General features: G+C 35.4%; 1 protein-coding gene across 4 annotated transcripts in view; it reads right to left on the bottom strand.

Annotated features, from left to right (window-relative positions):
* Nucleotides 1–7,871: 7,871 nt before the first annotated feature.
* LOC120184549 (probable serine/threonine-protein kinase SIS8) overlaps nucleotides 7,872–15,152 on the bottom strand; it is a 47,626-nt gene continuing 40,345 nt past the window's right edge. For all 4 annotated transcript variants that reach the window (XM_039188982.1, XM_039188981.1, XM_039188983.1 and 1 more), the window contains 7 exons: nucleotides 10,688–10,988; nucleotides 10,025–10,148; nucleotides 9,898–9,917; nucleotides 9,363–9,519; nucleotides 8,403–8,691; nucleotides 8,227–8,299; nucleotides 7,872–8,104 (listed from right to left, as the gene is read on the bottom strand). In XM_039188982.1, coding sequence (XP_039044913.1) covers nucleotides 8,022–8,104; nucleotides 8,227–8,299; nucleotides 8,403–8,691; nucleotides 9,363–9,519; nucleotides 9,898–9,917; nucleotides 10,025–10,148; nucleotides 10,688–10,988 — 1,047 coding nt within the window. In that variant the 3' untranslated portion in view covers nucleotides 7,872–8,021. The remainder of the gene's footprint in view (nucleotides 8,105–8,226; nucleotides 8,300–8,402; nucleotides 8,692–9,362; nucleotides 9,520–9,897; nucleotides 9,918–10,024; nucleotides 10,149–10,687; nucleotides 10,989–15,152) is intronic.

Raw genomic sequence — 15,152 nt, 5'->3', positions numbered from 1 at the left:
CTCCCCGCGAGATGCCCCAAGTTGGTTCTTTAGAAGAATGCTCATGTTAAAATGAACAACGCAATGCCTTGGGTTTTAATGGTAAGAAAGGTTATTTTTGAGCCTAAAAAAGACAGTGGTGTGATCTTATTGACTCAAAGAAAGGTACGAGTGTATCAAAAAGATAAAGGCAATGTTCAAGAATTTCAAAAGGAGGTAATGTCAAAATTTCATCTTTTGGTAATGACCACGAGTTGTTTTGGGCAAAGAATCAAGATATTTTATTCTTGGGTTTGAGACAGGGTAAGAAAGGTCTAATCTTTCCATATGTCAAAAATCTATAATTTTTTAAGAATTAAAAGAATCATTAATTCATTTAATATTCGAAGAACTAAAGATTAAAATTTGTTCAATTGCTCCACCTTAGAAAGAAACATAAATTCAATCATTTAAAAGATTAAGCAAACATGAAAGATCAAAGACGTGTTCAAACAAAACAATCCTCTAAGTGCAAATGGTATATGCCATGCCCCCTTCTTCGGCAAGCGTCTTACAGTTTTCAGAGGAATGTTTGGGGCTTCTTATGTGGTAACAGCTAACAGCTTCAACATTGTAGCCCTTAGGATATGAGGATTCTTTTCTTAGATCATCCTGGCAGGCTTTGTCCTACAATCAGCTGATCAGGCTCACACTGTATTATTTTCAGTTTTTTTTCTTTTGATGTTACAATCTTACTTCCATGTGTTGTCATGTGGTTAAAACCACTTCATCGAATCCTCCATGAAGAAATTTCATGTTTATGAAAATGCTTAAAAATGAAATGTAGATGCACAACGCAAAATGAAAAAAATGCATGAAATGTTCGAGGCATTGATCCAGAAAAGTGCCCATTATTATAAATAATCCTTATTTCGACAAAAATATTTTATCTTGTAAGAGACATAAAAACAATCAAAGGTACATTCGGACTAAATCCTCTAGACCCCGAACAGCTTCCAGCAGGTTGACAAGTCTTCTGTTTTCATCTGTCACTGGTTGTATGCCTTGTCGGACCACTTCAGCTTCCCTTGCCAGGCCGTGTGGATGGCGAGCTGCCTTCTGTACTCGATCCAGGAAATCTCGGATGACTGCGTCTCTGGCCTTCACCCTTTGTTGTGCTTGCTCCCAACGGAAACGCCACTGCAAACCCCCGTCGAAGGGCACTATCTGAAGCTCACTAGCTTGCTTTTTGAAGCTATTGCTTTACCATCTTTCTCATGTTGTTTCTCAAGATCAACCATTTGGATTCTCAGGCGTTGGATTCTCAGGAGTTATCATTGACTTTATCTTGGTACCCCTTTCTCAAGTCTTCAAGCTCAAAATAGACTCTTTTCTGCTCCCTTTCCAGTTTGTCTGCTCTATCTTTCTGAGAATCGACATCTAGTTTCCATTGATAACGTTCAGCTTCAAGTTCCTTAGCTCTCTGTTTCAGCTCTTTATTCACAGCTTTAAACTCTGCCTTGACTATCTCAAGTTCAGAAGGGACAGACCTGAGATGTTCCTCCATGGTCCGGGTGTCTTCACAGTCTGACATCGGGATGCTATCATTCTTTCTCAATCTTCGCCATTCCATATAATCCGGAGTAAGCATATCTTTGGCAGCCACGACATCCATCCGAGATACTTTCTTCCATGACTCGGCTGCCTCTTTGATCCTCTTCTTATAACTATCACTGTGATACACAAACTCTGATGTAGATAATCCGTATGTTTCTGGGATAAACTGACGTGCCCCATACTATCTAAGTGCCAACAACGGAGCATACCCAACTACACCCCAAAGTCCAAGTAAGGTCATAGTGTCAGAATCCCCAAATCGAAAAAGAACATCACAGAGGAACAACCAGGGGGCTTTCCAAGTAATATCCCGGTCCTGAAGATGAGTGAAGACCTTCATCCATTCTTCCTTCGAAGCGCCTTCATGCCATTTCATAGTGATGAACTCTCCCAATGGTGAATAGGTAGTGCTGAATCGGCGGTAGGCAACCCCGTTAGTCTTCCAGAAGTGGCTGTGAATCCAGACTTAAAGGAGCTGAACACATCCAATGAACCTTCCTCCACCAGTTCTTCTGCAATGATTAAGAGACCGAAAGGTCTCAGCTAAGATGGTCGGTGCTGGGTTGACTCGCCTTGGAAGTTGTTCAAATAGTTCTACTACGGCTGCGTCGATGCACCCCAAGGTCTTCGGAAAGATAATCAAACCATACAAACCCAGTGCAAAAAGATCTACAGTCTTCCATTCATCAGGGTGGTTCTTCATTAGTTGCTTTATATGGATCCACTCGATTCCTTCCCCGCTACCTTTGTGTCGGAGTCGATCAGTCACCTACTTTTCATCAACCCCTGTAATCTTGGCCAGTCCGTTCTTTAAAGGCTGACCCTTGATATGTTTGATATATGCCTTCTCTAGTCTGATGCTTTCGCAGTGCAGTAGTGTGGTATACTCTTCGATAGTGGGCACTATGTCCTCCCGGTTAAAGGTGAAGCAACTATATCCCGGGTTCCAGAATTGAATCAGTGCTCGGAGCAGGGGCTCATCAGTCTTGACATGAAGTAAGAGGGCAATATCACCATATCGTTGGCTGAACTTCTGCTTTCTGTCATTCTTCCAACTGTCACAAATGTTTCGCAACTCTTGGACATCATTCTGTTTCAGGCTGACAGAGGCATAACTAACCAGTTCTGACACGTAGTTCCCCTGAAGACTGTCTCACTTCTCTTTCTGAGTCATCTCGGACCATAGTCGTGCCTCTACGTTCTTAATATCTTGTATTACAACACCTTTGTCCATTAATTTAGATTATTTTGTGTGTAACAAACGCTTTTTAAGGATCAATAGCCTCTTGTTATGATGCAAATGCTAAAAAAACAAACGCAAAGGCATAAATGTTAGTAAAATAAATAAATAAATGACGAAAGGAAAAAAAGACATGGTTAAGGTAAAAATATCCTAGGTTTCGGAAATGTGGTTTCGGGGTAGGCTCTAATTCTCCATAGTCTCCCAGTTTAGGTTCTAAAAACGGTACCCGAGTTCTCCTTGCCGGTGCCCCTTTGGGCTTGCTCCTTAGTCCTAAACCCATCACAAGCTTGTGTGGACTAAGTTAAACTCGAGAGGACACATTTCCTTATGCCCGCACGGTGAATAAATTCACACGAAGACATAAGGTATATGAATCCCGAAGGCTACTTGCTAGGCCCGCACGGTGAATAAATTCACACGAAGGCGTCGCTTTCACCCCCACTTAAAATAAGGTTCAGAGCTCGGGTTTAGAGCCCTATATGAAAAATCTTTAAGGGCTGAAATCATTAAAAAATGGTCAGTACAACTATTTACTCGAAAATATAATCAAAAGTAAGTAATAAGGATCGAAATGTTACCTTAAAATTTAAACTTACCCTTTTCATTAAAAAGACAACTGGAAATTACCTTAGCCTGACTCACTTACCTGTGTCCCCAGCAAAGTCGCCAAGCTGTCGCAACCGTCTTTCGGTTGGGCCCCGGAATTGGGCTTCGACTTGAAAAATATGGATTGGAGTCGCCACCGATCATTTATTTAAAACAAATGGGTTGATTGGATACCCTATTTCTTACCTGATCTGCGTATTTCCAAAGATGTATCGAGTTCGGGAGTCAGTTACGGTCAAGGAAGGATTAGCACCCTTGAACCGTCCTTTCGGTACTACGTAATTTCCAGTTGTCTTTGATTAAGAAAATTGCAAGTTAAATTAAAAGGTAAAATTTGATCCGAATTAATTACCCTTAATAAGTTTACGAAAATACCCTTAAAAATAAGATTTAAAAAAAAATAATAATAAAAGAAAGTAACAAAACTAAAGAGTAAACCAAGGAAATAAATGAAACCAATAATAATAAACATAAAATAATTGGTTGAAAAAAATGAAATTGAATAAAATAAAATAAATGAAGATAAAATATATATACAAAAAGAATAAAAAAGGTAAAGTGTTTTTTTAAAAAAAGAAAAATAATAATAAAAGCAAAAAAACTAAAAATATAATGAAAAAAATAAATAGTATAAATAAAATAATAATAAAAATATATATATAAAAATATAAAAAATGTATGTATAATATAATAAAATACTAAATAGTAATAATAATAATAAATAAATGAAAAATAAATATACATATAATATTAACTAAAAAAATAGTAATCATAGGAATATAAAATAAAATAAAGTAAGAATATATATATATATATAACGTTAGAAAAATATAGTTAAAAAACATAGTAAATAAGTAAACATAGATAAAAAATAATAATATGATATATATATATATATATATAATAATAATAGAAAAATAATATAATATAACGCAAAGAAAAATGAAAAAAATTATAATAAATAAATAAATAAAATATAATTAAATATATTCATATATACATATAAATAATAAGGGTTAAATTAAAATAAAAAATGAATTAGGGGTCAAAATTAAAAGTCAATCGAAGAAAAAAACGACAAAACACGCGGATCCACACTACCCGTTTATAAAAATCTAAATAGTTTTTCAAAAACACAAGCCTCGGGGACTAGATCTACAAAAATAGATCTCGAAAACGCCCCGTTCATCGGCCAAAAACACTTCTCTCAGTTTTCTTTCGAAATCAAAACACAGCAAGGGTAAGGAAAAATAACATGCGAAGGTATGAACTTTACCTTTCAAAATATAAATGCTTTGAAAAATGGCTACGAGTTGCTTGTAATTTTTTGCTTGGTATTTCGTATATCCTCCTCCGAATGTGTTACAATAGTAAGTTACAATGACTATTTATAATTCTTGTGGATCCTATCTTTAGGAGTTTAAATAATAGTATAACTCTATCCTATTATTAGGAGTTTGAATCATAGCAAAATTCTATCTTATTTTTAGGAGTTTGAATCCTAGTAGGACGAAAAGATGTGTTGACAGTAAGCACATAAAAATTCGTGACACTCCGTCCTCGGATATTTTATTATCATAAATATTTAAAAAGACTTTTGTATGGTTTGTTCAAATTTTGCGTATGAACTCTGTAGAACGTGTTTGTGGGTTTTTTTTATGTGAAATATTAATTGATATAATATTCATTCCTTGCCAAGTTTAATAGTATCAAACTCATTGAATACTTCAGTAAGCACATAAAAATTCGTGACACTCCGTCCTCGGATATTTATTATCATAAATATTTAAAAAGACTTTTTTATGGTTTGTTCAATTTTGCGTATGAACTCTGTAGAACGTGTTTGTGGGTTTTTTTTATGTGAAATATTAATTGATATAATATTCATTCCTTGCCAAGTTTAATAGTATCAAACTCATTGAATACTTGGAATGTTTTGAAGATCTGTGCAAGTATGTAGCACTTCTCTAATTGATATTTTCATTTGATACATCTCCCTCAACTGTCATTTTAGGAACAAAAGTTACTCTCGTATATAATTTCCCCTCTGATATACATTGTATTCTTTCTGTTGATTAATTGTTTTATTTACAGAAAGAGGTTTAGCTTTTTAAAATTTGTTTATGTGTTATCAACTTTTAAACTAACAAAATGTCATTTTCAGACATTAAATATGCAAACTAAAGATAGCAAGAATCCAGTTTCTGTGGTAAGAACCTGTTACTATTTTGTTCAATTATTTTCTTTGTTCTTTCGCCTAACTCTCCCTTTTTTCCTTCCTTTTGTTTATGATTTACATGGGTGGGAAAATTGCTAATGCCATGGGAAAACAGCTAAGATCATGGTTTACCATTTTCCTTTTCTTTTGTTTATGGTTTACATGGATGGGAAAATTGCTATTGCCATGGGAAAACAACTAAGATCATGGTTTACCTCTTCCTTTTCTGGGGTTTTCTGCTAAATACATGGGCAATCTATAACATACTAGATTTGGATAGAAGTAACCTACCAGTGGATATGGGTGTAATGATTTGGACGAGTGTGTTTTATGTGAAGACGATGAAGGTTGATGATGATTAAGGTTAAGGAAGCAAAGAGGTCTCGAACGGTGGTTGAAGGTTACCAGAAATGATGGATAGTGAGATTGTAATGGGAGTCTAAAATAGCCCCTTTTCTCTAGTTTTTCCTTTTTCTTCTCTTCGTTTGGCCGACAATGGTAAGAACAGTAGTCGATAATGGTCAAAATAATGATTGGCGTGGTGGTCAAAATATAGGTTTGCTCAAGTTGAGGGGAGAAATGAAGAAAAAGAAAAAAATGAAAGAAAGTGGAGAAAAGAAAAGGATACATTCCCCTATGCATGTAAATGAATTGAACGCACACGAACGGAGGTATGTTCATGTTCGTTCATTTAATAAATAAACGAACATAAACGAACAATTTTTTTTTGTTCATGTTCGCTCATTAAGGAATATAACTTGTTCATGTTCGTTCATTTAATAAATAAATGAACATAAACGAATACGAACGTTGGAGATCCTACCTTCCATTGTTCTTTCATGAAAAATAGTCGACAATGCAAATCAACCAAATCTACAGTGATAAATAGTGTAAGAGCTTATTAACAATGATGAAATGTTTGAAGATATCATATATTTCGATCGATCTTTTAAAGATATTAAATGATTTATACGACTTTAATTTAATGATATAACATTTATCTTAGTAGCCCATGATTACATAAACAATCATTTTCCACTACGTTATTTTAATAAATTCGCCGGCTAAAAGTTTTGTGACATCAATGTCAGACTTTAGTGAGATTTGTTAATAATGGAAATGAATGTTCATTATCAAAGTGTATTTTCTACTTATTAATAGATTCTTCCTTGAAAACACATTACTTCCGCTATTACACTCTTTTTCAGAAATTGCATAGAAACATTTGTTTTGTTTTCTGAAAAATTCTATATATTTTTCTCTTTACTGATACTCATATACTTTCGATTGTTACCTTTATCTTCCCATCTATTTCTAAAACGAAATATGATGTTTTCTTGAGTTTTAGATGTGAAGATACACACAATAACTTTACATATCAACTATTAAGCCAAATAAAACAGAGAAAGAGATGAAAACATACTTGTAAAACTTTAGATTGTACTATAATATAACTTGTTTTGAAGCTTTTACCGATCGTCTCCACTCTTCAGTGAACACTAGGGTTTGGAAAAAAAAGGGGAAAAATGAATATAGATATGAGGTGCCTCACGGGTTAACATATTGGATTTAATCTCCAAATAAAATTGGGTTAATTATGGATTTTGTCATCAGAATATCAAATTAATTAATATTTTTAAGATACTTACAAATTGATCACCAAAATTGATTTAAGAAGATTGAGTTAAACACAAATGAACGAACATAACCAAACGTTCACAAACGTAAATGAACGAACGAGACATATGTTCGTGTTTGTTCATTTAATTAAACGAATACAAAATCTTATTCATGTTCGTTCATTTAATAAATAAACGCACCTAAACAAACTTCCCGCCACACGGTTCATGAACGGTTCGTTGAACGTTCAGTTCATTTACAGGCCGACCCCCTTTAAACATTAAAAAAATGTTTAACTATGCTACATCATAATACCATTACAAGGCTAGCGGAGTGATAAAAAAAATCAATCTATATAATTCAATGAATAATTTTTTTTAATTTACACCTTTTTTTATCAACGATTGATTGTTAGATTTGACTCTTTGACATTGCCACATACGAAGTGCTTCGTATTGTTTATGGATATTGGAGTTGAAATTTTATCATCCAAATCAGCACCTACTTAATATCACTTCCCCTGTACGCGTTTTTCTCTTCTCAAACAAAAAATAATTGCAAAGGTTCATAGCTGGTCTGGCATTTGAGACCGGCAGGACAATACTATAGTATCAAATTTGTGGGTCAAACCCTGATGAGATTGAAGGAAAAGAAAATGATTTGGAAAATTATAGAGTATGATACAACCTGAAAAGCCGACAAGACTGTTAACACCTCTTCCAGGTTTTCTATACAAACAGAATGGTAATGGCAACGGTATCAGCAGGCTGAGTGCTCGCAATCTAGCAACCGCGCAAGTATTTCCGCACAACCCGGCCGCTCTTCTGGCTCTGCCCAACAATCTGGTACCCAACCAACATTACCGTCCGAAATTAAATTAACCCCATTTATTATTACCATGAATCATTAAGAAATCTTGAACAGGCATCCCCATAAAATGTATGAAAACTCTGTACTTGTGTACCTGAAATTAGCCTGCCTATGGGACCTTCAGGAATCTCCAACCGTAACCCTTCATTTGCGACAGCGTAAACTACCTGAAATCCATATAGAAAAAAAATAACACATCGTCCAATTTTTGTAAATATATATAAAAGATAAATGATCTGAGAATGACCAAGTAAACAGCATACTGCATACCCTTTCTGGTGGTACACCTTCCCACGGCCTACTTAAAGTACAAAGCTCCCACATTATCACCCCAAGGCTAAAAATATCACATTTTTCAGTGAAAGGTTCATTGCGAATGAGCTCAGGAGCCATCCATTCAGGTGTTCCTGCGGAGGCGGATTCTTTCATAGGTATGCTGGTCATTATTCTGGATAGTCCAAAATCACATATCTTCACAATCCAGTGCTTATTCACAAGGCAATTTGCACTTTTCAAATCACGATGAACTATGTTTATCCGGTGCATACACATCAACCCCCTATATAAACAAGAGAAATATCCAGTCAGCATCACACTTTTATTTTACTTGAAAATGGGTATTCACACCCATAGCATCATGACACAGAAGTTACCTTAAATGACACTTTGTAATATACAAATACTTGTAGAAACAAAATAAATATCATGTCAACAGAAGCTATGTTCAATGACACTTTGTAATATAAGGTCATAGATAAGCTAACACATACCCAAAACTGTAAAAATTTAACTTACAACGTAACATTCATCTGATCCTACTAAGATAAACAGTAAAGATGTCAGACACTAACAAGTGCATACAGTAAAAATACCAAACACCATAACTCTGAAGTTCCTTTTCTGAAAGCTTTAATCATACAGATTCATATATATTTGAAAATGAACTGCTTTGCAACGACCTGAACAAAGCATGAGCACTCACATGTTTTATATTAAAGCCACATGTTGATGGTTATAAAAAAAGGAAGAAAAGTTATTCCTAAAACTTAAGGAAAGGCAGAGGTTGACACAAAAGAAATTACAGATACTCTGATTCCTCCCAAAAGGACCTACTGATGGACTCTAGGTGAAAATATAAAACATTTGAACAATATACTTAATTGCAGTATAGTCCTTTTTAAGGCAGAGAAAGATATGGACTTTCTAAATTGACGCACAGGCCTAACAAACCTGCAGATATCGCGCAACATTTTCAGTCTCCTCCGCCAGCTAAACCTCTTTTTCTGACCACTCATATGGATTAAAAAGTACAATGATCCTAGCTCCATGTATTCAGTAATCATAGACAACTGTGGTGGCTTTGTGCATGCACCCAGAAACAAGATAACTGCAAAAAGCAAAACTCCTTGGCTCATTAAATGATGAAACAAAGCAAACTTGCGGATGTTTCTTATGATGCTATAGGAAACTTGTATGCATGAGCTAGCTTACTAAAGGAACAAGGCCAGTGTTTATTTCATTTAGGTTAATTCATTTACTAAAGGCACAAGGTCAGTGTTTATTTCACTTAGGTTAATTCATTTACTAAAGGCACAAGGTCAGTGTTTATTTCACTTGGGTTACTTCATTTACTAAAGGCACAAGGCCAGTGTTTATTTCACTTGGGTTACTTCATTTTCCATTTGTTTTATTTCCAGTTGGACTACAAGGTGAGCAATACCAGACAAACATAAAATGTAAAACTTTAGAAAAGGTAGAAATGTACCATTGGTATGTCGAAGACGGCTGGAATTACAAACATGTAGAAACACAAAAAGTCGAAACAAGGATTGTTAGAGAGATATTTAAACAGGAAAACATTAATAACCTTGAAAATATGGACAAAAGGATACCTAAGAATGGATATTTCATTGCAGAAATCTTCCATGTTTTCTGCAGTAAGATCTTGCTCCAAAAACACCTTGATGGCAACATCTGTTCCGTTCCATACACCCCGGAAAACTTCTCCGAAAAACCCTGGACAATAAACACAACAAAGTGTTAGAAACACAACCTGCTCAGTGGGAGTTTTCTGGTGTCCAATTGCTAGGGGTACCTAACATTTAACCAGAGACAATTAAGCAGATGATTAAATGCGTCTTTTATTAGGAAACTCCCACTGAGCCTTATGAATACTTTAGACACATTTAATCAGTAACAGATCTTCCAAATCTAATTTTGTTGTCTAAGCATCAAATCGTTGTTACTATTCATTTTGTTATGTACTAGTTCCCCCCTCCCTCCCCCCCACCCCCACAAAAAAAAGGAAAGAAAGAAAGAAAGAATTAATAATAAATAAGAAATTTGCTCCTTTCCTCTTGGAAAGGGTCAATTATGAAGGGGTTTTTTAATGAGACCTCCTACTTTTATCAAAATAATAATAATAATAAAAAATAAGAAACCACAAATAATAATAATAATAACAACAACAATAATTTACGGAATTAATCTAAATGGAGAAGGCCAAGATAAGTTTCATAGCAAATATACTGCAGAAAGTTGAGAAGAGTGATTACCAATCCCAACACGAGTTCCAACGGTTAACTCGAAGAAATCAATATTCCAGTCAGGATACGGTAATAAAGGGTTATTGTTGAACATTGGAGATTTAAGAATTTTATTCCATGTTGCAACCATTTCATCATTTGCTACATAACCAGAAACTCCAATTCTTCCTGAACTTCGGCTCCTATACCCATGTGGAGACGATGGCAATGATATTGCTTTTTGAGAATCAATTTCATCTCCGGAAAGGTTATACAATGCAGAGCTCTCACCAGCATTTTTATTGTGGCCATCCGTATGGAAATTTGATACCTAAAAGAACAAGAAGAAGGTTTAAATGAACTAATAATTGCAAAAGGCAACCACATCCTCTCAAAAGGAACGCATGTTGCAGTTTTTTGTTTTAAGGCGCCTTGCCACTAAACAATGATTTTGGGTAGTTAAGAAAGAAAAGAAGAAAATAACAAAAGATAAGTGTAACTATCTGATGGCAATTTGGATATAATCTGCATAGTCTAGTTATATTGCAATCAATGCTTTTATCGAATATTTGCACAGCACAAATGGCCACAAAACAGAAAGTTACGACTAGGGAATAAAATGTTTGTAGGTTATGCAATAGATAAGTTAGTATTTTAATATAAAACTAACTCTTAGAAAGTTACATACATAAGGATAACTACTAAGTAGTTTACTTCTAATAGAAAACTTACTCCTAACTTTTCCTATAAAAAGATGTATTTTCACCATTCACAATATATAATAAAAAGAGTTCATTTTCTTCTCCACTATGTTGTTTACTCTTTATCAACATGGTATCAGGTAGGTGACCGATCCTTCACCTAAATCTAGCCGATTTTTTTTTCTTTTTACCCTAAATCTAGCCGTCGATCATGAATTCCACCACTTCTTCATCGGAGGTCACTTCGGAATTCCTCATTAATTCACCCCATTCTGATGTTTCTTCAGCCTCTATCACCTGTCACCGATTGAATGGTGACAATTATATCCCTCACTCTCAAACTACTACTCGGCCAAAGAAGGGGAGACCTTGGTGTGACTATTGTAAGAAGGTTGGCCATCTGCGGGATTCCTGTTGGAAATTACATGGCAAGCCTACTGATGGGAAGTCTTCAAAACAGCATCAACAACGTGATACTCAAGAAAACCGTGTTGTGAATACTGATTTACAAGGAAGTTCGTTTACTAAAAAAAAAATGGAAGAGTTGCAGCAGTTTTTTAGTCAGTTAAACACTCATTCCCAATCAGTACCTGCAGGTAGAATTCCTTCTGCTACTTTGGCTAATACATCCACCACTACTACTTGGGTTGTGGATTTTGGTGCAAGTGATCATATGACAGGTGATCTTCGGCTCTTTCACACTTTTCATGCCGACTCGTCTATCTCTCACATTCGAACAGCTGATGATTCTCTATCCGGTGTTGCCGGTCATGGGTCTATTCGAATAAATCAGGACATTTTGTTATCTCATGTTCTTTATGTTCCCAATCTCACTTGCAATCTTATCTCCATTAGCAAGTTGTCTGCCGATTTATGTTGTATCACGAAATTTAACTATGATTTTTGTGAATTTCAGAATTCTAGCTCGGGGAAAGTGATTGGCAGTGCTAGGCTTTGTGGGGGTCTTTACCTACTTCCAGCAACTTTATTTTCCCACCCATCTACTTCCTACCATGTTATACAACAATTTCCTTTACTTGAACCTTCAACTGATGTTATGTTATTGCATTTTCGTTTAGGACATCCCAGTTTTTTTTTATCTTGCAAAATTGTTTCCACATTTGTTTGTCAATAAGAGTCCAAAATCTTTTTCTTGTGATATTTGTCCACTTGTTGAACAAACTAGGAGTGTTTATCTACCTTCTCCATATAAACCGTCAAAACCATTTACCATGATCCATAGTGATATTTGGGGACCATCTCGGGTCGCATCTTTACATGGGTTTCGGTAGTTTATTTCATTTATTGATGATCACACTTGTACTATCTGGACCTTTCTCATGAAAACCAAATCTGAAGCTTGTGAAATATTTAAACGGTTCCATAAGATAGTTGAAACCCAATTTCAGTGTTCAATCCAAATGTTTCATTCTGACAATGGTAGTGAGTATTTTGCCAATGTTTTGGGTTCTTTCTTTCAGGAAACCAGGATTATTCATCTTACTTCGTGTGTTAATTCTCCTCAACAAAATGGGATTGTTGAGCGAAAAAATACGCATCTTCTTGAGGTTACTCGTTCTCTACTTTTTTCTACAAATGTTCCTAACTATTTTTGGGGGGAAGCCCTTTTAACTGCCACTTATTTGATTAACTGTCTCCCTAGTAAACCGTTACAATTTAAGTGTCCGAGAAATGTTTTTCTTCAGTTTTTTCCCAATTTTAAACCGATGACTTCATTGTTACCCCTTAGAGTTTTTGGTTGTACTGTGTTCGTTCATAACAATGTTCCTTTCAGGTCCAAATTAGATCCTCGAGCATTTCGATGTGTGTTTCTAGGTTATTCATCGACTCAAAAGGGCTTTCGATGTTATTATCCTCGTACAAAGAAATATTTTATTACTATGGACGTTACTTTCTTTGAAAAAACACCTTTTTTTTCCTTAAAACTGCTATTCAGGGGGAGTCATATAATGAATATCAGTTTATTGACTCACAACAATTGTCACTTGATTTGCATCCAGCACTTTTTGATCAACCAGCACCGTCAAACCAGTTAAACTAGTCGAATAAGCCTACAAAATTGCTACAGCCAGACCAAACAACACTACCGAACCCAGAAAACGTATCCTTGCCAAACCAGTCCATCGAAACACATTTACCTCGGCATGATCAACATATCACTTCGCCTCAAATACCTCAATCCGAGTTACAGATTTACAAGAGACGACAAAAACCAATTTCTAAATCAATCCCTGAACCTAATCCCGAATCTCCCACACAGCATGGACACTGTCATGAACCGGAACCGAATGAGAATCCTTTGGAGAATGAAGAAGGTAATCAGAGTTCTTCCACTGAATTAAATGCTTTAATTGATGATAATGACTTGTCGATTGCTCAAAGGAAAGGAGTAAGAAAATGCAGAAATTATCCAATTGAGAGATTTGTTGCATATGGAAAGCTAACGCCTTGTTTTAAGAACTTTACAGCAAGTGTAGATAGCATTACTGTTCCAGAAACGGTGGAAGAAGCATTGAAAGATCCCAAGTGGAAAAAGACAGTAGAAGAGGAATTAAAAGCACTGGAAAACAACAATACTTGGATTATAGTTGATCTTCCGAAAGATAAAAAATCAGTCGGCTGCAAATGGGTATTCATGGTAAAATACAAAGCTGATGGTAGCATTGAAAGATATAAGGCGAGATTAGTGGCGAAAGGATTCACTCAATCTTTTGGAGTTGATTATCATGAAACGTTTACTCCGGTAGCAAAACTAAACACTATGAGAGTGTTACTGTCATTAGCAGTTAATGAGAATTGGGTGCTTCATCAGTTAGACATCAAAAACGTATTTCTAAACGGAAACTTGGAGGAAGTATATATGCGAATTCCACCGGGTGTGAAGAGTAATGCAGGAAAAGCATGTAGGTTACTAAAGTCCTTGTATGGACTTAAGCAATCTCCAAGAGCCTAGTTTGACAGATTTACAAAGGTGATTATTCAGGATGGTTACAATCAATGCCAATCAGATCACACTTTATTTGTCAAAACATCTTCAAACAACAAAAATGCAATTTTGATTGTCTATGTGGATGATATCATTCTAACAGGTGATGATTGTATGGAGATAGAAAGATTGAAAAAGCTACTGGCGAAGGAGTTCGAAACAAAAGACTTGGGAACTTTACGGTATTTTTTAGGCATGGAGGTTGCAAGGTCAAAAGAAGGAATAGTGATCAACCAAAGGAAATATATCCTTGATCTACTATCAGAAACTGGAAAAAAGGGATGTAAGCCGGCTGAAACACCCATGGAAGCAAATTTGAAGCTAAGGAGAGAAGAATTGGGAAGTCCTGTGAACAAAGAACAGTATCAAAGGCTAGTAGGTAAACTAATTTATTTATCACTTACTAGACCTGATATTGTGTTCCTTGTCAGTATAGTGAGTCAATATATGAATGATCCAAGAGAATAACATTTAGAGGCTGTGAATAGAATTATAATTTACTTGAAAATGACACCAGGACATGGATTAATTTTTAGAAAGAGTGATGATAGAACAGTAAGAATTTTTTTGGATTCAAGCTGGGCAGGTGAATTAACGGATAGAAGATCTACAACAGGTTATTGTTCATTTGTTTGGGGAAATCTGGTTACTTGGAGAAGTAAAAAACAGGTGGTGGTGTCTCGAAGTAGTGCAGAAGCAGAATTTATAGCAATGGCACTTGGAATTTGCGAAGGAATTTGGCTTCAAAGAATGTTAACTGAGCTGGGGTTATGTGCCAAAAAATGGT

The sequence above is a fragment of the Hibiscus syriacus genome, unplaced genomic scaffold, assembly GCF_006381635.1.
Source record: "Hibiscus syriacus cultivar Baekdansim isolate YM2019G1 unplaced genomic scaffold, ASM638163v2 tig00112921_pilon, whole genome shotgun sequence".
NCBI lineage: Eukaryota > Viridiplantae > Streptophyta > Magnoliopsida > Malvales > Malvaceae > Hibiscus > Hibiscus syriacus.
Note: the sequence above shows the minus strand (reverse complement) of the source record. Positions and strands in the feature narration are given on the sequence as shown.